The sequence below is a fragment of the Atheta coriaria genome, unplaced genomic scaffold, assembly GCF_025399875.1.
Source record: "Atheta coriaria isolate IRGN ID8LTWV9N9 unplaced genomic scaffold, Caltech_Dcor_3.1 hic_scaffold_8_pilon, whole genome shotgun sequence".
Classification (NCBI taxonomy): domain Eukaryota; kingdom Metazoa; phylum Arthropoda; class Insecta; order Coleoptera; family Staphylinidae; genus Dalotia; species Dalotia coriaria.
The window spans coordinates 4,676,429-4,699,384 of record NW_027045450.1 but is presented as its reverse complement, the minus strand read 5'-3'; the positions used below and the strand labels follow the sequence as shown (position 1 = coordinate 4,699,384).

Genomic DNA, 22,956 nt, shown 5'->3' with positions numbered 1-22,956 from the left:
GGATTTGTCTGGGTCTAGAATAAGATAATAATTACTAAAATTTCAAAAATTATGTTATACAGGGTGTTAAATAAGGGATGAAAGTTTGTATAGTGGTTTTCATATTTATAGGTACATATTTGAATCCTAGAGGGCGCTAAATGCATTTTTACCATTTTTTTAATAAAATTGCGAATGTTTACGATGAAAAAAATATAGAAAATTTAATTTGTTAAAAACCCACTTTAGCTCTGCAAATATTCACTATTACGATAACGATAATGATGGTGCCGATCGAAAATCTGATATCAAAATCGTTTCCACGAGCTTGTGAAGCGTTTTGCGACGATTAGAAAGCTAGAAAGATGGAAAATATGTTATCGTTATTATTATACAACGTTTTTGTTTGTTTTTTCCTTCGTTTGGCTTGTGGTTTGATGAGATTTTACGAGTGGGGCGTCTGGCGGTTATTGCCAAAAAACGTTTTTGCTCCTGGAGCAAATCTAGTTCTTTTTTTTTATAGGAGAGAAAACCGAAGAACTCCAAGAAGACATTGAACGTCTGCCAATAATTGTCGATGATAAGAAATTTAGACGTTGAAAAAATGCTGGAAAAAAGAAATTATTTGATTTTAATCGAAATATGCATTAAGTATTTAAATTGGATCAAAATTTAACTTAAAAATTAAATATTTTGTGCACTAAAATTTAAAAACAAGAAAAATTGATTTCTATCCTCGATTTCTTTAATTTTTAACGTTTTAAAGCCAAAATAAATATCACCAGAAGAAAATAATTTGATTTTAATCTAAATAATAATTATTTAAATTAAATTAAATAAAAATTTAAAACCTAACCTCAAAATTTAATTTTTTTCCCCATTTTAACCTTAAAAATAAATAATTTACCTTAGTGTAGTACAAAATGCAATTTGTTTGCGTTACAAAAAAACAGTGTGAGCACTCCCGTTGACAAATCTTGACAGTTCACACCTTTCACGTCTCCATTCATCAAAGCTCCCGTGCGCTTCTGTTTAAACTGTTGGCGTAGTTGATGCAGTTGATGAAGTCCGCACACACGCATTGACATTTCTTTGCCGTGCGTTTTTTTTTTCGTTTTCTTCTTTAGTTTCCTTTGCCTGAGACAATACACAGCCTACACACAAACACACACACACATATTATTTGTATATGTGTGTACAAGTATGTAAGCCGCCCTTGAAGTACTAGAAGTGCAGACTTTTCTTCCAAGAATTACGCAGCCGACGAAAAACAACTAAATAATTATGCTGATATGCACACCTATGCATAATACTCGTACTTAACAAGAAAAAATAAAAATATTAAAAATAAAAATATAAATAAAAATAAAACAACCCTTCAAGATCAAGACTGAAGGGTGGCGGTATTTTTTGTTTTTCAGTGCGTAAATTATGCGCTCATGCGTGTGCAAGCCATAATGGCGCTGCCATTCGGATGTCGGATGTGTCACCTTTTCACAGTTTTACCTATTTATATACAGAGTGTTCTCATTTTATTATAAATAATTATAATTTTAGTTATAATCATTTTAAAAATGTGAAAAAATTATTTTTTGGTTGAAAACTGATGATTTGGGAGTTATTTTGGTTTTTTATGAACACACTGTATATATACAATTGTATGAACGCATGTCATGAATGTAATACCTGTGTGAGCCGCGCGTTTTGCTTTCATCCGCGTTTCTCGCGGAGTCTGGCGACAAAGCACTCGCACACAAGTCTCACACCTCGACATTGTCGTTTATACAAAGTGTCACAATTATTATTTGATATATTACCTGTATAGTTGATATTTATACCTCTTATCTATTTATTTGTAGTAAAAAGTTATTTTTACTTTACTTACGGTTAATTTTATTCTTGTTTTTTAAGAAGACAATAGTTTGAGTTGCGGTACAGCTACCGAACATAGCGTATTAGCTAATGCTGCATGGATATTAAGAAATATATAAAAAAAATACATAAAAACTTTGTTTACTGAAACAAAAAAACATTTTTGAACAATTAGTGTGTTTGAAAATTATTGTTTAAACAATTGAATAATAATATACTTACTTATGCATGTTAAAAAGAGAAAAAATTGATTAAAAATCGTTTTTTAATCAAAAATTCCATTTTTCCCTGTTTTTTACTTAAATTAATTGATTTTCGGTGTAATTACTTGTTTAGAACCTTTTAGACTACCAAAAATTCCAATTACACCTAAATTATTCCAATTTTTTTCAAAACAATCCACATTTCAACACTTTTTCCTACCTAATCCAATTCCACCACCCTGTATAAAATATTGTGCACTTTATCTCGACAATGAGATCTCACTCGCCGTCTGCCAGTGCATTGCATTGCGTGCGTGTGAGAGTGTGTGTGAAACTGCAAAACCATCGCTCGGAGATTTCCGTTATTCCATATACGGTCCTCCATATTGAAACCCTTTGGGGTTCGCTGGCTCACATCGCGTACCCACATCGCGCATCTCGCGCAACATATCGATAGCCATCCGCGCGCCGCGTAATGCACCGGCCGAGCTTACGCACATCGCACAAGATGCCAACACAAAAAAAAACCCAAACGCACACATGCACAAGACGCGTGAAAGCGCGCAACAATACTCGCACCAAGATTCTTAACCTCCAAACACTAACCACAACTGTATACCATAATAATATAACCTTCAAAATTACAGAAAACTGTAAAAATCTGTAATGTGGTGATAGAAAACTAGCGCCATCTGTGAATAAAAAGTAAAATTATTATTTTTCAAGTTTTGGTTTATTTTGAGTAATAAAGGGTTAAGTTGAGTGAGGTTGGCGTGTAAAAGCTCACAGATGCCTTCAACGACTAATTAATGGCGGTCGTCCTGGTCCTGCGGTTATTATCAAGATATTCGGCGCGGCGGAATCTGGCGACGCGCTTCAATCTCGGCGGCGCGCAAAAATGCGCCACGCTGCGCGCCGCATAACCTCCAACATCAACATCAACATAACCTGCACAAAAAGCATAACTACGCCGGTGCGACATGGACGAAATGCGCGCCCATTGGCATTTCGATCCTTTGTCGCGATTATTGTTCGCGGAGCGCGCGCGCAATCGCAAAAAAGCGCGCGCCGCCGGCGAAACAAAAGACGATCGGCGGTGCGTTATTGTTACGACGGTTGCGGCCACGGCCATTAAATACGCTCGAAACGTTTAACGCAAAGCGTCTGCTGATCACTGGCCGATTCGGCAAATCAATAAAAACTCGTTTTACTACTTCTAGGTTATTCTAACCTCAATTATCGGCTATTAATATCGTTTTTGAGTGAATTTACACAGTTTTGCATTTATTTCAGTGTCATTAAGCTCAAAAGCTCACGTTACTCACCCACAGAAGCTTTCAAAACATTTTACCCGGCAATAAATAACAATAGACGATCGCCGACACAAGAATAGATCATATTTTGGGTTTATTTTTACCTGAACATCAAGAAATGTTTACTAAACGCACTGGTAAATACTTAAAATGTTAAAAATCATTGTAAACTACTAAAATAATAAAAAATACTTACGAATTTTCCTGAATAAAACCAACTGTCGGTAATAATAAAACATAACCTCTTGATTTTAGCAAAGATGCAAACCAATTTAATGTTATTTTTTATGCTTACGTGAAATCAGTTGAAATGTATCGTTATGCTGTTCATTTTTTGCGCGGAAATCTCTCCGACTTGTCGCTGGTCGTCGTCGTTGTCGTCGCAGAAGGAAAAAAAGCGCCGCTAAACTATTCGATTGTTCTCGCGCTGGTCTCGCACATTCCGGCCGTTTTTCGCTGGAAGCGTGTTGCGAGCGCGCGATCACGTGGTTGGAATCCGTGCTAACTTGTTTACCTGCTTTACTTGTCTGTTTTCTCTCTTCTTCTCATACAAAGTGTATATTACTAGCGCACTCTTACTAATAGCGAGTCACTTCGTGCGAGTTCGCGTAAGTTCGACGCTCGCGCGGAGCGAACTTCTCGCCGGTCGCGTGCAGTTCGCTCAGCGCTCAGATCGCGGTTGGCTGTCGTTGTAGCACGTCGTTTACGAGCATCGCTGTGAAGACGCGTGAGACTCGTCGCATTCCGTCCGTCGTCCGTCGCATCGTGACCATCAACATCTCTTCGGCCCCGGAAAAGTGTGTTATAGTTCAGTGCACCATTTTTTGGTTTCGGACGGCAACGACGCAGCAGTGATCGGTTCGTGTCGTAGATCACAACGGCGGCGCACGATCGGAAGTATGCGCATGTCGACGGACTGATTGTTGTGTTTGGTTCGTTAGTTTGTTGTTTGTTGTTTGGTTCGTCTGCACGGCGCTCTCGGTTTTTGTTTCTGTTGTAAAATGGCTGTGGCGGCGCGACGCTGCGGGCTGCTCTTACCTGGATTTAAAGCCACGTCCTGCCTCACAGTCGTCCTGCTCATCTGCCTGGAGACCGTCCTGCTGTGCACCGAGTCCACGTGCTCCAAGTCCGTGCACGTGCATTGGAATACAACGAATAGCATGTAAGTACTAATTTCATCATTACTCGAAAACTATTAAAGTTACAATCGTGATTTTTTCACTAAATGAACCAGAATTTAATTCTTCATATAATTAAGGTAAAATTTTAATGATAACAATGTTTTATTCCGAGATATACACCAAAAAACTGAAAATTTCAAGTTTTTTGTAACATTATCTTAGTTTACGGCTTTGTAACTTGTTTTCCAACATTGTGATACCTAAAATAATTAAACAGTTAATGCGCAATATATTTTAGAAATGTTTTTTGAAAGAATCATCATTGTAGGTCATTCTGTACGCGATTAATTCACAAAAAACTTTGACAGAACACAGTTAGGTATTAACCGCGCAGAATCTTAATTGTATTGTGTTTTTGTTACTAAGTAAGAAACCAAAATTGTTTTAAAAATTAATTATGCATAAATTAATTCTCTATCTGGTTTGGCTTTCATATATTCTGATAATTGTTTTCTATAACTAGTTATCACAAGAAAACAAAACAAAAAAGGAGTTTTTTTTCGTAAATTCAACTTTGCGAGCCTGTAACTTTTTTTCCACTTATGCTATCTTTACCATCTTTGCTCATTAGATGTAAAATGTGTTATAGTATCCTGTGCTGAAAGAATTATTAGTGTATCTAGTCTCGTTTGTGAATAATTAATTAATAACTGAGACAAAACATTAATCTATTAACATTAACATATGCTAGATATAGTAAATTATCTCAAGTTTTTATGAATAACTTTAAAACGAAATTAGTTAGAATAATGATTGTTGCAAAAACAAATTCTTAATTAAATACTCTATCTAATTATACAAATTATTTCTTGATTAATGTTATTTTTATCTGGCTGTAGTCGCGAAATTAAATAAGAATTTTGTTTTTTTAATGTTTTTTCTGACTTTACTTGACTGTAACTTTTGATACATTATTGCTGTCAACAATTTTTGTTAAATATTAGGTTTAGAATTTATTAGAGAATATATTAATGAAGAAATAATGTTTTTGTCTCATTTAGTTTAAGAGTAATTAATTAAAAACTCGAACAAAACACAAATTTGCCTGATTTTTCGACACTTATTTACTAACACAAATTGAGATAAGAAAATAAGCGATAGAGAAATAGTAGAACTTGTTTACGAAACGTGTAAGAACAAGTGAAACAACAACGGCGTGCATTTTGATTTTTGAATCATCAGAAACACGCACATTTCTACCAAAAATCTCACAAATTCTTCGATTATTGCGCTGTGAACGCCCGCGGGCGATAGAAAATTGATCAGAAAATGATCCTAAATTCATCCCGAACACGAATTGCTCGCGTGTTTGACTAAACATAACCTTAAAACATTAAAAACCTTCAAAATTCTTTAATTTGCATACAGCTTCAGCAATTTTTAGCCAATTTCATCCTTTTGTAGGTTCTGTTTTTACCAAAAGCATCTTCAGGTAGCGATAATGTTTAATATCATTCGTTGTTCGTATTTTAATGCGATAATTTTCGAATATCTTCGATTTTCAACCTGTTATTAAGCGAATCGCATACAATCGGCATCGGTTGAAGTGAAATTCGTGAATTGGAAGAAGCCTCAAGGGTTATTGTGCATGTTTTCACCGCAAAAAAATTTCTGTGTGTGTTATTAATTTAATTATCATCAAAAGTATAAAAAGTTATGATAAAAACACTAGTTTTGTGTGTTCGACACTTGTACAGCAACTCAAACCAATATTTTTTAAATTTTGTTTGTAAATCGTAAAAACAAACAAAAATAATAAAAGTTTGCGATGGAAACCGCTGGAATTCCCATCGAAATTAAATTCCGCGATTAATTATGGAAATATCGGCGAAAATATTCGTGCGGTTTGGGCGTGGGCGTCGAATATTTAATCAACAATTGATTAGCAACTGTCTGCACTTGTGATATTAATAATCACTTTTTATTTACTCCCACACCTGGTATGTGGACAACAATAACCCGAAAAATAATTGCGGCCGAATTTTTCGACGTGAACTTTCACATTGTTACTCTGCTGGTGCGTGGCGTGAACTTTATATTCCGACAGTCGAATGGCAGCAATGTCCAGTAACCTTTTGCGAATTCATTGACCATTTCGGAGCATGCAGTCGCTGATTTTTGACATTTTCGAATGCTGCACGCCTATTTTTTACGAGTATTTTACTATATTTTATTCTATTGTTTGAATTTAATATCTGAAGTTTAAATTATTATTATAGTGGGATGAATTCGTGCAGAAAATAATTGAATACAAGGTTAGATAGGTGATTACATTTTTAATTGACAAGTTATAATGAGTTTTCATGTGAAAATTATGTGTGAAATCAGTTTTTTTGCTTGACATTTTGATTTTCCACTTAAAATTTATTAAAATTCAAGCCAATAACTAAGGAAAATTAGATTTTCAAAGATTGAGCAAAATTTAATTTATATTATTACATCAAAGTCAATATTCTTCATATTGCTGGCAATTTCAAAACTAATTAAGATAACCTTAACATTTATGCTCTCAACATAATGCATAATATAAAATTTAGTTCCATTCCAACCATAATTACCATGTCTAATTTTTCTTCAGCGCATTTTTTTTTTTGCATTTATTTTTTAATTTTTGTTTTGTCTCTGAAAATCTGGCAATAACTCGCAAACAAATTATGTATTTCTCTAAGTGTAAAAAGTAATTTGCAGCCCATAAAACGGGCAACACACACGAGACGAAAGAAAACATTACCATTTTTATTACGACGCGTTCGAAATGAGTGTTAAAGTTGAGCGATTTTTGAGTGATTCAACGTCGATGCCAACACAATACGACGACGAACTTTTGCGCGCTTTAGTCTAAACAATGACTCAGAATACATTCTCCCGTAAATGCTTATTATATTGCATTTTAGATTAGACTACTCACTGCAATTCACAGCCGCACCACACGCACACACACCGCACCTTGTTCTCAATATCAAGTATTTCTCACATGCGAGTTTTGAGCATGAAATAAGATTTTCGAATTTTCCGAAACGAACGAAAAACATCCAATTTCATGCGATTTGCATTCGTGCTTTGTGGATGCGAAAGCCGGAGAAAAACGTAAACGACGCATGGACGTTTAATATAATAATTGCCCAAGAAAGGGGCGCCATCATGGTCTCGAAAGCGCACACTTCTAGGAAGTCAAATTAAACTCGACACAAGTAATACAAATAACGCAGCGCGCAGGAAAACAATCGGCGGGGCGATTATTTTAAATTATTTTAAACGCCGCCGTTTACTCGACGTGGTCATGTGTGACGTCACTGGTTACACTAAAGGGAGGAAATTTAGGTTTGAAAAAGGATAAAAATTTACACGATGTAAGAAGTGCATGCACCTCGTGGCATAAATATCAAATAAATTCTTGATTCTTGGGAAAGTTTCCTTCTGCTCCTGCTGCACTCGCGTCCGACTTCCAAGTGTCATTACGTCGTGCCCGTCGTGCCATCGTTCATGCGCGGTGGAGGCCGGAGCGTGTGTTGGTTGCTCGGTGAGACTTTTAGTCTTTGGCTCACTTTGGTGTATGTACACGAGGAGCAGCCACGAAGACTCTTTGGAGTTAAAGTTGCTCGCTTCGGCTTGTTTACGGGGCCCGCATGGCATGCCCAAGCGGGCATGGCACGTCACTCACGCCGTGCTGCATCCGCCGGCACGACGGCTGCACAAACGAATATTCGCGATTTAATCATAATTTTTCGAAAATTTTGCAAAAATTTCAGTGTAATACTTTACATTTTCATCTGTAACTTTTGATTTATTAGAGGTAGCAAAGTTATACTGAGTGTTTTGGAATGGGTGTTAAACCGGCTTTCAGATGATGTATAATTTGTTTATTTATGTTTATTATAAGTGGTTCAAAATTAACATTAAAAATTTAATAAAAAAATTTTAGTTTTTTGTTTGTAACTTTTTGGAAACACTTTGTATAAAAATAATTTTTTATGACAGCTTAGGTAATTTGATTATACACTTAGTAACAAATTATTATTATTCTAATTTAATAATAACCCAGTTAAAAACAATAATTATTAATAAATTTTTGTTTAAAATTTTGATTTTTTTCATTAAATTGATTGTAACTTCTAAGAAACACTCTGTATAAGGATAATGTCAACATCTTTATAATAACAATTAAATTACCTTTCTATAGCTCTTTAAATTTTTGCAATTATTTATTGCTTTCGTCATTTAATTACCATTTAAACATGGTGAAACATTAAACACGACTTTTTCTCATATAAATTTCGAGCTTTATCATCGATTTTGAAAAGCTGCGCGTTCGAATTCGGTCATAAATAATACATCAAATCAAAGCCAATTTACTTGACCGTCCGAAAGCTCAAACAGAAATAACCCACCACGAATAAATCAAAAGTTACGGCCAAAAACGTGCACAAAAGCGCATAACTCGTCTTCGCCACTCATTTTCCGTCGATTTGAATAACAAAAAAGTCGTCTGCGCATGCGAACTAGCGCTCACCAATTGCGACGTTGCCATTGCGCCTAGGCACACACTTGCATATACCATACCGTAGATATCTCGTTTTGTAATTCGCTTGTTTCTTGCGAGAGCTGCGCGCTCGGAAAGGTCTTCGGAGTCGTCGTCTCGTTCAGCGTCTTCGAAACGTTAACGATTCATAAATTTCAGATTAACATGAATTACGACTCCGAAACGCCCGGCGCGCATCCTTGCGCTCGCATCATCGCGCCTCTCTCCGGCGGGGAGCTTTCGGGCGCGCGGAGGCGTTTATCGAATTATCGAAACTCGCGACGGACAATTTCTCGTGCCAGTGTGTCTGTGTGTGTGTGTGTGCAGTTTGCGATGCACGCGCATAAAAAAGCGATTTGCATAATTATGAGTCGGGCGCCCCGAAAACCCGCGTGGAAGCTCGTAATTTTTGGGTGAAAAATGAAAACAAAAATCGTGAAAATTATTTTTTCTTCATTGAGATTAGTCGCACGCACGCGAAACGCTTACCCAACGTTAGAGAGCTTTTCTAAAATACAAAAATACGTAAACGTGTTTGTTTCGCGATTATTTATGTGCGCGTTCGTATTTTTCGTGTTCTAATTGCGCGCCCTCCGATAAGCTCGTATTAATTAGCCGCATAAACTACCGAAAATAAACATGCCATGTTAACCCCAACAGGCTAGAAATATTTATACAGAGTGTATTAAAACTTTAAGGGCAATATTTAAACTAAATAGATTTGTTTTGAGAACTTTTGCAGCTTTTATCACTTTTGAGGCTTCTGCTTTGACTTTGTGCGCATTTTTTCCGAAAACACCCTTCTGGATATTGGATACACCCTTATGTGCGTGTCGACGTGCCATATAGGTACGCGAAGTACATTTAACGAGCTTTCAAATGTGGGTTGTTACGACTTTTTATGAAGCATCTATCGAAAGTTACAAGCATTTGAAGTTGCTAACATTTTTCGGTGAATTAAAACATCGGATTATAAGTCAAGTAGCTTAAGTCATATTATATCTTTATGGTAAATTGATAGAAAATTTATTTAGCTTTCGATTGAGGTTATGTTGAGTATTCTGAGGTGATTTTTAAGGAAGTTATTAATAAAAATATCAAAAAATCATTTTTTTTGTGATTTAAAATGAAATTATTGCAAATTTAGTTATTTTCTGTAAAAGGGTAAGAGTTAAGTGACTTAAGCAACTTTAAAGTTTTGAAAAAAAATTGGTAGGTTCTCTTGGTTGCTTGAATTTGTAAAATTATCGGAATGTTGTCGGAGTTGTTGCATTCGTGGCCGAAAAATAAATCTCCGAAACGCACAATGCACTCACCTTCTCGCGCAGCTCATACTTAGTTACTCACGAGGCAACCGGTGTGTGTGGTGTGTGGTGTGAATGCCTCCGCGCCGGCCGCGGCTGGCATTCACGGCGAGAGAAGATAAAGATGGGTTATGAACCTCCGGCCGGCCCCGTCGAACAATGACGATCGTTCGGAGCGCGTTCGGGCATTCGAGCGAAAACCGGTTGCCTGCTGGCAACCTCTCCGCGCTGTGTGTGCTGCATACACACACACACACACACGCTTACACTACCTGACTTAAGTTAAGTCACGTTGGCGTTATGTGTATGCTTGATATGGCACATAGCGCATACTCGCATAGCCGCGCGCAGAGATTGTACGCTCACGTATGAATAACTTCAGTAAAAGTAATCGGTTTTTGCCGTCGCTGGTCGCGCGAGAGCGCTGGAAAATGTCGGACTGAAGAAATTGGTTTTCGGCCGGCGCGCGAGGTGACTTAAGTCACTTTAAAACATGTAAAATATTGCTTGGAAATTGCATCGGCTTTGTGTGCCGTCAATGCTGAGAGCTTTTGGCGATAACTCACAAATGAAATCTCTAAACACCCTGTATTTATACTCACATTATGAATTATTAAATTTGTTATCAATTGATATAATAATAATTATTGAAGTTTATACAGATTTATTGTTTGAAGTTATTTGAAGATTTTTTAGTTTTTTTGGTGTTTTTAACGATATCTTTTCGTAGAATATTCTTAGAACACTCAGTATAGTCTTATTCGATAGCTGATAAAATTATCTATCAAATAATTAGTGAAAGTTTATTAGTGAAGCTTTGATTGTAGAGATAATTAGCAACAAGTTTGTGCTTGGTGAAAATTATTTTTGTTTGATTTTATTTAAACTTTTGCGATTATCTTGTAAAATATTTATGATAAAACGTCTTTTATGGTGTCATTCGATAGGTGGTTAAATTATCTATCACCTGAGGCAAATATATTATTGATTTATTAATTAGTTAATTAAATATTGACCTAAAAAGCAACCAAATATTATTTGCTGATATTTTCCCACTTATTTTATGCATTTTATGTGAATTTTGAGTATAACTTCTATTTGATATTTTGTACAACACCCAGTATGATATAATCTGAAAGCTGATTAAATTACCTATCAATTGATATCAAAATATTATATAATTAATCTATTAGTTTTCGAGATAATTAACAATAACTTTTTAGTTTTTATTTTTCTAATTTTTTCTATTTTTTGCTAAATTATTAATATTTATTTTATTTTGTTTTGATAGAACATTTAATCAGCCATCTAATTAAATTCTACAAAGTGTTATGCGAATATTTCAACACATACTAATGAGCAAAATACTAAAAAACACCTCTGCTTAAATTAAACCTACATTTTTTTACGTTGTTTTTTCGTTTGCGGAAGCGAACAGAAATCCTACATGTTGTTGATCGTATGTTGGCCGAGCCTGGGCCGTAATCCTTGCGCGCGGCGACGAAATTTGCATATTCGACAAATATTCCGACACAATAAAAATACGCAACGGCAATAAATTTAACACGTTGTTTAACCGCATAAAATCCACGCGGCTACCAAACTCGCTTCTATTCTAAACAAGAAAAAGCAAAAAATAAAAACCACACACACCAAAGATACACAGCATAACATGTATACCCAAGCAATTTGTTTTATAAATATTTAACTTGCGTTTCTCAACTTAAGTCGACTAAATTTCTAAGATCTTTAAAAGATTTTTACATGCTACTCGATCTTTAGCGCGCCGTGTGTTAAGTAGCTGGATTTATATGAATATGAATAGTTTTGGTCGATGACATTGATAAATCTCGTCGATCGAGCCGAGCTGGCGGAGAAGACGAGAGAAAAAAAACGGCGCTATTATTCGCGTTTCTTCAACTCGCCTCAACACGAGACGCGCGACCGTTAAACACGGCCACGTTTTTTTCCTGTTCACATGACTTAAGTCACTCTCTTCGACATGACTTAACTGACTTGAACTAAGATTGATTTCTATGAAATCGTGAAATCAAAGGTGTGGGTCGATTTTTATTACCGCTGGCTTCATGTTATGATTTATTGATTTGTGACTTTTGAAAATATTTTTCGGAAAATATTATTTTAGTATTCGAAATTCGCCTGGCGTGTCGTTTGGCTAATTGACGCATTTGTTTAAATTTAATATTTTAACGATGTGCTCGTTAAAATATCTCGCCTGTATAAACAAATATCGAATGTTGACTTTTAGCATTCACCTAAATGGAATACGATACTTTTGATGTCACTATGTGTGTATGGATTGACATAAATTAGCATCAATGGAATAAAATGTGTAGTATTAATAAGGTGTTTAAAAGAATGCGCGCGACACCTGGCTGGTAGCGTTAATGGCTGGGAAACTGGCGGCAGATGGCTATAAGTGGCGCTCTCTTTGATTCAATAGTTGTATAATAATAGTTTGATATGGTTTATTACTTAAGTCAGAGATATTTACATTTCCGAGTAATTTTTATTATATAAGAAGGTTTTAAGTCAATTTTTGGTGTTAATATTTTGATTTTTGGCGATTTTTTTAGTGTAACTCCCTGTATAATTATCTGAGAACACTTTGTATAGTCTCTTTCGAAAGATAATTGAATTATCTTTCATATGATCTCAAAATATTATTTACTTAACCTACGGGTTTTAGTATAATTAACTTTGAAAGTTAATGTTGTATTTTGTTGTAGATTTGACATTTTATGGAATATAATATTAATAGTTAAAATTGTAATAATTGCTCCACTTGCTAATAATGCGCGGCTCGCCTTAAAACATGCCTTAAGTCACCTCGAAACTCTTCAATTTCATAGTTTTTTGTTTTATTATTTATTACATATTTTATGAACAATTAAATCAACCGAGGCATCTGTAAATAATTACAAATGACTTAAGCACTTAAAATTACATTAAATGTGATATTAACGTTTTTTTCGTGGTAATTATTTATGCAATAACTCAAAATATCAAATTAATTTGTCATATTGTGCAAGTATAAATAATATAAAATATAAAATAACAATTCAAGATGGTTAAGGCACATTAAATTATCTTCACATAAATATTTTTAGTCTTAAGTAATATAGAAATAAAGAATTTATAAAATAATGCGGATAGAAGTGACTTAAGTCACTTAAAATTGGCTTCAAAATCATTTTGCTCAAAAAATTAATTTTTTTTTTGGTTTAAGATTTGATCAATTAAATACTTTGTATAGCCAATAATTAACTCATGTTTTATACTAATTTAAAGAGAATTTAATTACCTATTTAACAATACCTCAACCAAATTTGTACCTTTTTTGGTTTTCTTACAATTAACAAATGAGTAAAACAAAACAAATTTTATTTAAAATTTTTATGACTTAAGTCAGTAAAAATTGCCTAAAAATCATTTCATTCAAAAAATTAAAAGCTCCAAACCCCAAAAAACAATACCTTGATATTTTAAGGCCCCCGTGGTTCAACCCTCTTGCACTGTCAGCCCATATTCGCCCACTGTTGATTTTTACGGGGCGGGTTTTGAATGCATCCCGCCGCGTTCTAGAATCCGTATATCTTCATGGTCCTTCCTACCTGTCGCCCCGAGATGGATCCTCTGCACCTTCAAAGCTGAACTTTCCCACATTTCACATGTGAATTTGAATGAACATTAGTGAAACACCCGCGCATTGTTCACATTTCTCTTGTTTTTATTTCTCCGATTCCGAAGCTCCAAAACCAAAAAGATGAAGATGACTTAAGTCAAAGACGAGAAAGATAATGACGCGCGCATTGGGGGTGGAATTGTAGCATCCGTTAGACTATAATTTCGAGTCGTGAAGTTGGCTCTTAAAATCTTGAAAGTTTTTTGAGCGCGGCGGCGAGGGCGGAGTTCAGTAAGTTATGACTGTTGTGTACTATATTCGGACGAGGAGCATCGGATGACTCAAAAATGTTGCAGTCGACTTTCGAAGCTATGGTGTACTGTACCTACCGTACTTAACTATTAAGTATGAAGAGTTTTAGGTAGTACATTGGCGTCCGTTAGGAATGTGCATGTTACAAACACCGAAAAGGATGTAACCAATCTGAAAATTAAATTATTTTGATGTTCAGAGGTTTTAAACAAAGTGGTAACAACCCATTTCATCAATATATGACTTAAGTCACATTCATTTCTTCAGATTTTTTATATTCATTTTGCAATAATTATTAAACTAAACAAGATATTAAAGTAAAAATAAGACAGGGTGATAGATGATTAAATTATCTTTCATTTGATATGAAATTTGTATGTTTTTGAGTTTTATAAATTTGTTTAAATTATGATCAAAGTTTGATAACAAAATTAAATTTTGTTTATACTTTACCTATTTGATGATAACTTTGTTGATAGTTATTGGATTGTCTTAATTTTGATGGCATCTGAAAGCTGCTAAAATTACCTTTCATATGATGTAAAGTTTTTATACAGGGTGTTTCAGAAAGTGTGATTAAGCTGCAAATGAAAAACATGAATCAAATAATATGCAATAAAAGTTATTATCATCAATAACTCATATAATTATTACTTAAAAATTATACTTTCAGGCTTGTTTTATAGCCAATTAAATTATCTATTTAATGGTACTTCATCCTTATGCAGAGTCAATTTATAGAGAAAGTTATTAATATAAATGTCAATTATTATAATTTTAATATTTTATTTTTAAAAATTCTACTTATTTTAATGACTGTTACTAATTTTCACTTATGTAATCTACTAGAGAATTTCATAATCTATAATTTGGCACTTGAATCAACTCGATGCGACTTTTGGTTCGTCTGCAATCGTCAAAAATATGCGCAAAATAAAAAATTGGTTGTTATGTGGAAAATGTTGTACTCGCCTGATTGACAACGAGTTTTATGTATGAGATGCGGGAAAATTATGCGTTTCCCGATAATAACGTGTCTTCCCGTGGTCGTGTTTCGGTGTCCTCGCGAACAAGACTTAAGTCACTCGAACCTGCGCGCGCGCGCTCTCTCTTCTCTGTGGTTTTGATGCCACGACGCCATGCGAATGATGCGCGTTCGTTGCGCTCGACGGTTCGGTTCCCATTGTATGGTAATCAGTTTCTGCGCCGCGCGCTCTCCGGCCGCAACAAAACGCTCTCAACTCTTCGGCGGCGGACAAACCGATATCTAACTAACCGGACTAATCATCTCGGCCGCGGCGTGTACCGCGACGTGTATAGACATGCATGAGCTATGCGGAGATCGAAGACATGTCAGGATCATGCGAGACCAGCGAGCTTTTGACGGCGAATTCCTGTGAATTCCTGCCGATTCCGGCGCATTCTTGATCCGCCGCGACTTTTTGCATTTTGCATTATTTATTTGTTTATCGCGGTGCATCGCTGGACATATTTTATTTAAATGTTTTGTCGGAATATCTAAATTTCGGCAGCGAGTTTTGCGAGCTTACAGGGACATTTTTGAGATAATTAAAATATTTACAAGTTGAGATAAAGGCAAAAACTATTTCTAATATTTTAAAACTGTGAAAAAATTTAAAATCATTTTTATTGAAAAAAATTGATTTATAACCTTTTAAAACTAAATTTTTGGTACACCCTGTATATTTATTGTTTATAATTGAGTAGATAACTTGATCAACCATAAAATGAAGTTTAAATCAATATTTAATTCCAAAATATTTAGGAATTAAAATAATTTTCATTTTATTTTTAAAATTTTTGTCCTAATTTTTTTTTAAATTGCGTTTAAACTAATTTTATGAATGTTTGGAAGTATTTTTTATTGATTTCTAGAAAAACATGTTTATTAGCTGTTGTATACCGTCAAAATATTTAATATTTATGTATTTATTCGATAGTTATTAACAAAATAGTCACAAAACAATTTATTCAGAAATTTTTTATAAAAAAACCGCATAAAACGCGTTCAAAAGCTAATAATTAATTTTTCCTTGATATCTAATTAAAGAGAATTTAATTACCTATCTATCAATACCTCAACGAAATTTGCATCTCTTTCGGTTCTCTTGCAATTATCAAATAAGTAAAATAAAAACAAATTTCATTTAAAATTCGATTGATTCCCATCTCTCGGGCACACCGCAACCCCTCATACATATTAAAAACGCAATGGCACCAGCAATCGCGACGATCTTGCATAAATGCAAAACGCCAGCGTTTGCGCAGGAAGAAGGACGAGGAGCGGATGAAGCGATGTCGCGGCCAGCGATGGCAGATGCCAATTATGCGCGGAATTACAGTCCTTGCTCGCTCGCCGAAACCTTCGGCGATTGATTTACGTTTTAGTTATGTTAGGCGCAACTGGTTATCTCATCGGCATATATCGTCAAATCACATCCTGTCTAGGACGGCTAGGAAAATACTCAAATTGCCACAGTTTAACGTAACAATCTTGTGGTTTAAGTGACTTAAGTCACTTGCGAACTTATTTTTTGTCATAACTGATGAATGCGATGTCGCAAAGTGTTTAATTATGCGTCATTTTAAAGCTATTTAAATTCTCTATGAGATTCTGTAATAAAATTATGTATTGAGAGATGTTTAAGTGACTTTAATTTACTTTATATGATTTTTTTGTGATTTTTGTTAATTTTTTGTTTTTTGTTGCAGGTAAGCATTTTGCAGAACACCCTATATAGTCATGTGGCAGGTAATTAACAACTCAATTAATTACCATCAATAAATGTTTGACATTTTTATTAATTCCGGTATTAAATAACATTTATTTAAGGATATTCAATTTTTTATTTATGATTTATTTTATAATTTATTGAATATCTTTTGAATCAATCATCAGAAAATATTGATCTATAGCTTATTTTATAGACAATTAAATTCTCTACAAGATACTGCCAACAAAAATTTGATAAAACATGACTTAAGCCATCAAAATGGCTTTGAAAGTCAAAATTTCTAATTTTCAATAAACACTCTCTATCAGTTGTTAAATGCCATGATAAAATATTATTAATAGCTATATTGTGACGCTAATGCACCACAATAGACGTGAACAATTGTTTGCGTGCGCAACTCTTACTTAAGTCACTTAAATGTTAAGCGCGCTGTCATAATGCACCGGTCGTTGTCGACTGGCATGCATTAAAGATGAATTCCGCTAATTTCGCGTCGGTGCGTGAATTTTTGTAGCCGTTTCCAATCCGAGATGAAAATCACATCTCACGGCGCGCCTGCGTCGTCCGTCCGAATTTGGCGCAGTGGCGCGCAATCGCAAGACAATGGGCAATTCGCATACCGCGCGCGTGAGTCGAGTCGAGTTCGCACGCGGTGCGCAGCCGCGAATAACTTAGCTGCGACGCGCCGCATGCGCACAATCGCTCGTTGCATGAAGCGATCGTTAATGAATCGTAAATTACCGACGCGTTGAGTGGCATACTAAGCAGTCAGGTGGAGCTCTGAGAAAATCCACGCTGAAGAAACGCGCGGAGTGGAAAAAAATTGTGTGCTTGGAAAAAAACAAGTACGAGAGTTGTAAATGTGAAGAAAAGTTGTAAAAAGGACCATGAAATACGATGTAATGTGGTGAGATGGAATTAAAACGTCTTCAGGTGTTGATGGTTCACTGTATTATACGGAGAGCGGTAGCTGCGCGAGGGATGTTGAACATCATAACATTGTGAAAACTTTTCAAGCGTTAACAATATAAAATATCGGATGACGCGAAGGCAGAATATTTTAATCTTTTTCTGAAAAACTTTTATATTCAACAGGAGATTGAGTATTGGAACAAATTGCTATTTATAGATGACGCTTTAAAGAACATTAAAGGGCTTCATATTTGGTTATAAAGTTGTCAAAAATTATTATTTTTAATTTAAAATGCTCTTAATGCGCCATCTAGATTCAAATTTTACAACTAAAACTATTGAAAACCGTCATAGAAACTTTCATCCCTTATTTTACACCCTTAAAGTTACATTTTAGTGATAAAAAGTAGCCTATTTGCTTTTCCATAAACAAAACTATCTCTATTCCAAAATTTATCAAAATTCGTTGGATGGTTTTTGCTTGAATGCGTTACAAACAAACGAAAACACTCATATTTGTAGTTTTAATATATATTATTCAGAATTTACTTGTTTATTTATTAGATAAAGGGATATTTTTATGAAAACCCTTATTATTTTTGCATTTTAATTGTTTTTGCATTGTTTCTTTTCTTAATTCTAACTTAAGTAATGTATGCCAATGTTTAATTCATCCGATAGCTTCCTTCTTGAGGTCTTGACCGATCCCGTTCCATTGATTCGCTTCCTTTCGGCGCGGTTTTTAACTCGCCTCGGCGAACTCGGCACGTAATTCTTAATTCGCAATTCATCGCGTGCTTTAATTGTATTTGCATAAATTCGCCGGTCCGAAGAGACTCGATCGAATACAAACGCGCGTCATTAAAGCTCGGACAGCCGCACAAAAAGCTACTCAAGACGCAGTGCACAACGAAAACTTGAAAACGAAAAAAGAATCGACAACAACAACGCCACGCATTTGTTTGCATTTGTTCTCTGGTTTTCAACATTTTTCATCATCATTATGCGCATTGTGCATGCGTTTCTTCATTCGGTGGTTTATTTTTTATTTTTATTTCTCTGCGCGCAGATTCCCAATTTCCATCGGGCACGAAGCGCAATCACCGGAAATTAAAAGTTAAAACTCCAAACTTAAACTCTCCGACATTCACATTCAGACTGCTGCGTTGTTGGAATATTCAACAATTTGGTTGAAAAGCACTCCACGTGGTGTGCGTTGTTTTTTTCTGTGTGCCGTTTTTGTTTCGCGATGCGGTGTGCGGCGATTTCAATTAGCAGGACGAGGCACGTCGTACGACTGCACCAATTAGTAAGAGTTTAAGAGTTTAAGTCGCTGGTTGTTGTTGTTGTTGTCGGTTGTCGTCGTGGTCTCTTCGTCGCGAAGAATCGCAGCGCACTCGAGGAAGGAGCGCGCACATTGTGTGCACAATGCGAGCACAGACTCGCGCTCATTATGCGATATTAATGCCCGTTTAATGAGCCACTCGAATTATCGTTATTAACTGCTAGTTAGCCGACAATAACCGTAATATAAAATGTAATATACAACAACACAAATTACGCATATTTTCACACAATGGGGAGACTTTTTTCAGTGTGTGCATTGTTATAGCGCTAGTGCTGCCATCTAGCGCATAGTAGTTGCTGATTAGGGTATTTGGTAATTGTTGCATAATATTGTTATTATAATGATTAGGGAAGGGATTGCATGATGTATATATATATATATTTAATGTGGGAATTTTTGTGAATTTATGGAGAATTTTAAGGTAAAATTGACTAGTTGTTAGTTACAACATTTATAACTCAAGAACGGATGGACAGATTTTGATGATCTATGATTTATTGGATAGGTTTGCTTTTAGAATAGGAGAATAACTATTAAAATATCAAAAATTATGATTGAAAGGGTGTTAAATAAGGGATGAAAGTTTTAAAAACAGTTTAAGTCATGAAATATTAAATTTAAGTAGTATTGCTTTATATCACTAATTAGATAATTAAATTAGTTACCATTATACAAAAGATGGCGCTTCTATGTTTATTGCAATGCTTGTTATTATGATTTTTCTAAAATGAATTTATTCCGCACGAATTAATCATTTCCAAGACCTTCTTCGCATTGTTCATAATATTATTATTGGTTTACTAACTCAGTTTCGTGTCCATATTGCAAGCGCGCTCGAATTGCTTCGATCATGGTTGACCTGAAATTCCGTTGTTCCACCCATGCCACCGCGCTGAACCACCAATCCACCTTCAACTTCTTAACCGGCGACCAGCGCGCTTATACACTCACACACACACACACACCGCAACCAAACTTACACTCGCACACACATCCACCGCTTGTTCCCATTCAGCTTCAACCAGCGTAACAAGTAACGAGTTATTCATTCCCGCATTTTTCTTCATATTCTTTGATTTCGCTCGGCCGGCGTACAGAAAACTCGCTTTACTTTTCCCTTCTCGCGCAACTCACAACTCGGGAGTTTTACCTCGTAAGTAAGGTACACGCTTTCCGCTTGCATTTCGAGCCATTAGTATAATTCGTGATGTACTTCTTTGCGTCTCCGGTTAGAAAACTCGCCGGAGCGCCCGGCGGCAACCAGCTCGAAAGTATGAATCGTGACTTTAAGTCGTTCTCACTTTGAGAGTTCCAGCGACGAGGGGAACTAGGTGGAATCGTACACGGCGAGCGCAAGAGAGAGGTTAGGTTCGGCTGGAATTAGAATTGTGGAATTGAAATTCGTACCTCTCTGTGTGTGCACTCGTTTATTCGTGCTGGCGGTCAGTACCTACAATCGATTGCGAAACAAGCTTTCGCTTATTAATCGATGCAATCTTGGGGAAACGATCATAACAGCACGAAACATGCCAAAACAGCTAATAATATTGTTGTTTATTGTGTCGCCATCTATCGGGAAATAGCTCAAAACTTAAAAAAATCATTTTTGGATATAACTTGAATAGATATCAATAAATTTTATAGAATTTTTTGTTTATGGTGGGAAAATAGCTGATAATGTTGTGTTTATAGTGTCGCCATCTATCGGGGAATAGCATAAAACTTGTTTTTGACATTTTTAGGCATAACTAGAATAGATTTTAATATTTTTATTAATTTTTTTCGAATTACGCCTTAGTTTATTATATTTTTGTTAAATTTTATTGAATTTTTTGTTTATGGTGAGAAAACAGCTGCTAGTGTTGTGTTTATAGTGTCGCCATCTATCTGCAAGTAGCTAAAAATTATAAAAATTTAGTTTTGGCGATTTTTGGGCATAACTTGAATAGATTTTAATATTTTTATGATTTTTTTTCGAATTACGTCGTTGTTTATTAAATTTTTGCTAAATTTTATTGAAAAATTTGTTTTTAATCACTTTATGACGTATAAAATAGCTGCTAATGTTGTGTTTATTGATTTAAGTTTGTTTAAGAGTATTTATTAGAAGGTGGTAATTAAAAAAATTAATTGAACACTGGAACTAATCAATCGCCTTCACGGATGAGATTAAATGTTACGCCATTCCGTGATAGTCCTCCAAATCGATTACTCCTACATTTTCACTCGCCGGCATTTAATTAATTGATTAAACACCTGAATGAAGAATTCTCGTTTCGTTCTCTCGTAGGTATATTGATTCGATTGCGCCTGTGCGCACATTAATTGTTTTCGAAAGTCTCCGATCGACATCTATTTCAATATAAGCGATTAGATATTAGCGCGGTGCGCGCACGGTGAGCGAATAAACAATAACGTATTAACCAGCCTTCTAAAATCCTTCGTCTCGCCGCCTACGCGATAAAGCAGTTGTAATGTTTTCTCGTTTCGAATGGGAATGCACGCGAAGAGAGGAAAAAACTTGTTAGAGCAAGTAACAAGAAGTTAAAGTAGTTGTCTTATGTTCGACTGTAAGACCGTGCGGAGTGACTGATGCGGTGTACATTTGTTAATAATTTAAACACTGACAGGCACGAGGAGGCATGTGTTGTGTGGTTGCGTTTGAAAGCTCGACCTGAATCATGAGTAAATCGATTGCAAAGTGGAATTTATTATTTAATCATTTGGATTTATTTATGATTTTTGGTCATAACTTGCGTTCAAATGGGGATATTGATTTAAATTTGATGCGGGATTATAGATTATTAAATTATTTACATGTTTAGTGGGATATTTGTTGTTAAATGGTCATTTTCTGATCAGAATCATCATTTGAAGATAGATTTGTTTTATTTTTTTAAACATTTTTTTTACTTTTTTTTATGTTTTTATGCATAACTCCCTCAAAAATTAAAATATTTTTAAAATTTGAAAAGGGTTTGATAAATTATTAAATTTAGAAGATATTTTATTTAAATAATTTTTTTGTAACATTAATAGTTTTTGTTTAAATCAATGTTAAAGTAAAAATATTTTTTGTTCAAAATTTTTTCATTTTATTTTAAAATACGTTATAAAACCACTTTTAAATTATTATATTTTGTTTAAATTTAGTTTTGTGTTCCTTTGATATTGGCCTGTGTGAATTCCACAAACAGAATACTAAATTCTCTGCAATTTTTATCAAAAATCATTTTCCTATCGTGAATATTTCACAACCACACCGGCGCGCGCCCTATAAACTTCTCATAAAGTTTATTATTATATTATTAACACGACACATGCTGACACTTTGACATGCTAGCATTACCATCGCGCATATTCTATCCATAAATCTATTAGAATATGAAGATAGGCGCGCTCGTGCGGAGAGCGCGAAGAGCGAACGAGTTCATCGCGGGCGCGCGCATAAAAAAATCAGAAAGACGAACCGGTCCGCCGGGCGGTAGCACACTACTGCCGCCCGCCGTCGCCGCCGCACGCAGAAATCGATTTCCTTAACCCCGTTTTTCTCGCTCTGTCTCCGCTTGTTTACGATTATTATCATTACCTCGTCGTCGTTTACCTTTAGA

General features: G+C 35.2%; 2 protein-coding genes across 4 annotated transcripts in view; one reads left to right on the top strand and one right to left on the bottom strand.

The window, feature by feature from the left end:
• LOC135797404 (xaa-Pro dipeptidase-like) overlaps positions 1-22,956 on the bottom strand; it is a 166,424-nt gene that overhangs the window by 42,040 nt on the left and 101,428 nt on the right. The gene's annotated exons all lie outside the window — the stretch shown is intronic.
• LOC135797428 (ephrin-B2-like) overlaps positions 4,036-22,956 on the top strand; it is a 51,432-nt gene continuing 32,511 nt past the window's right edge. Inside the window, exon 1 of the mRNA XM_065309793.1 lies at positions 4,036-4,529. Coding sequence (XP_065165865.1) covers positions 4,369-4,529 — 161 coding nt within the window. The 5' untranslated portion in view covers positions 4,036-4,368. The remainder of the gene's footprint in view (positions 4,530-22,956) is intronic.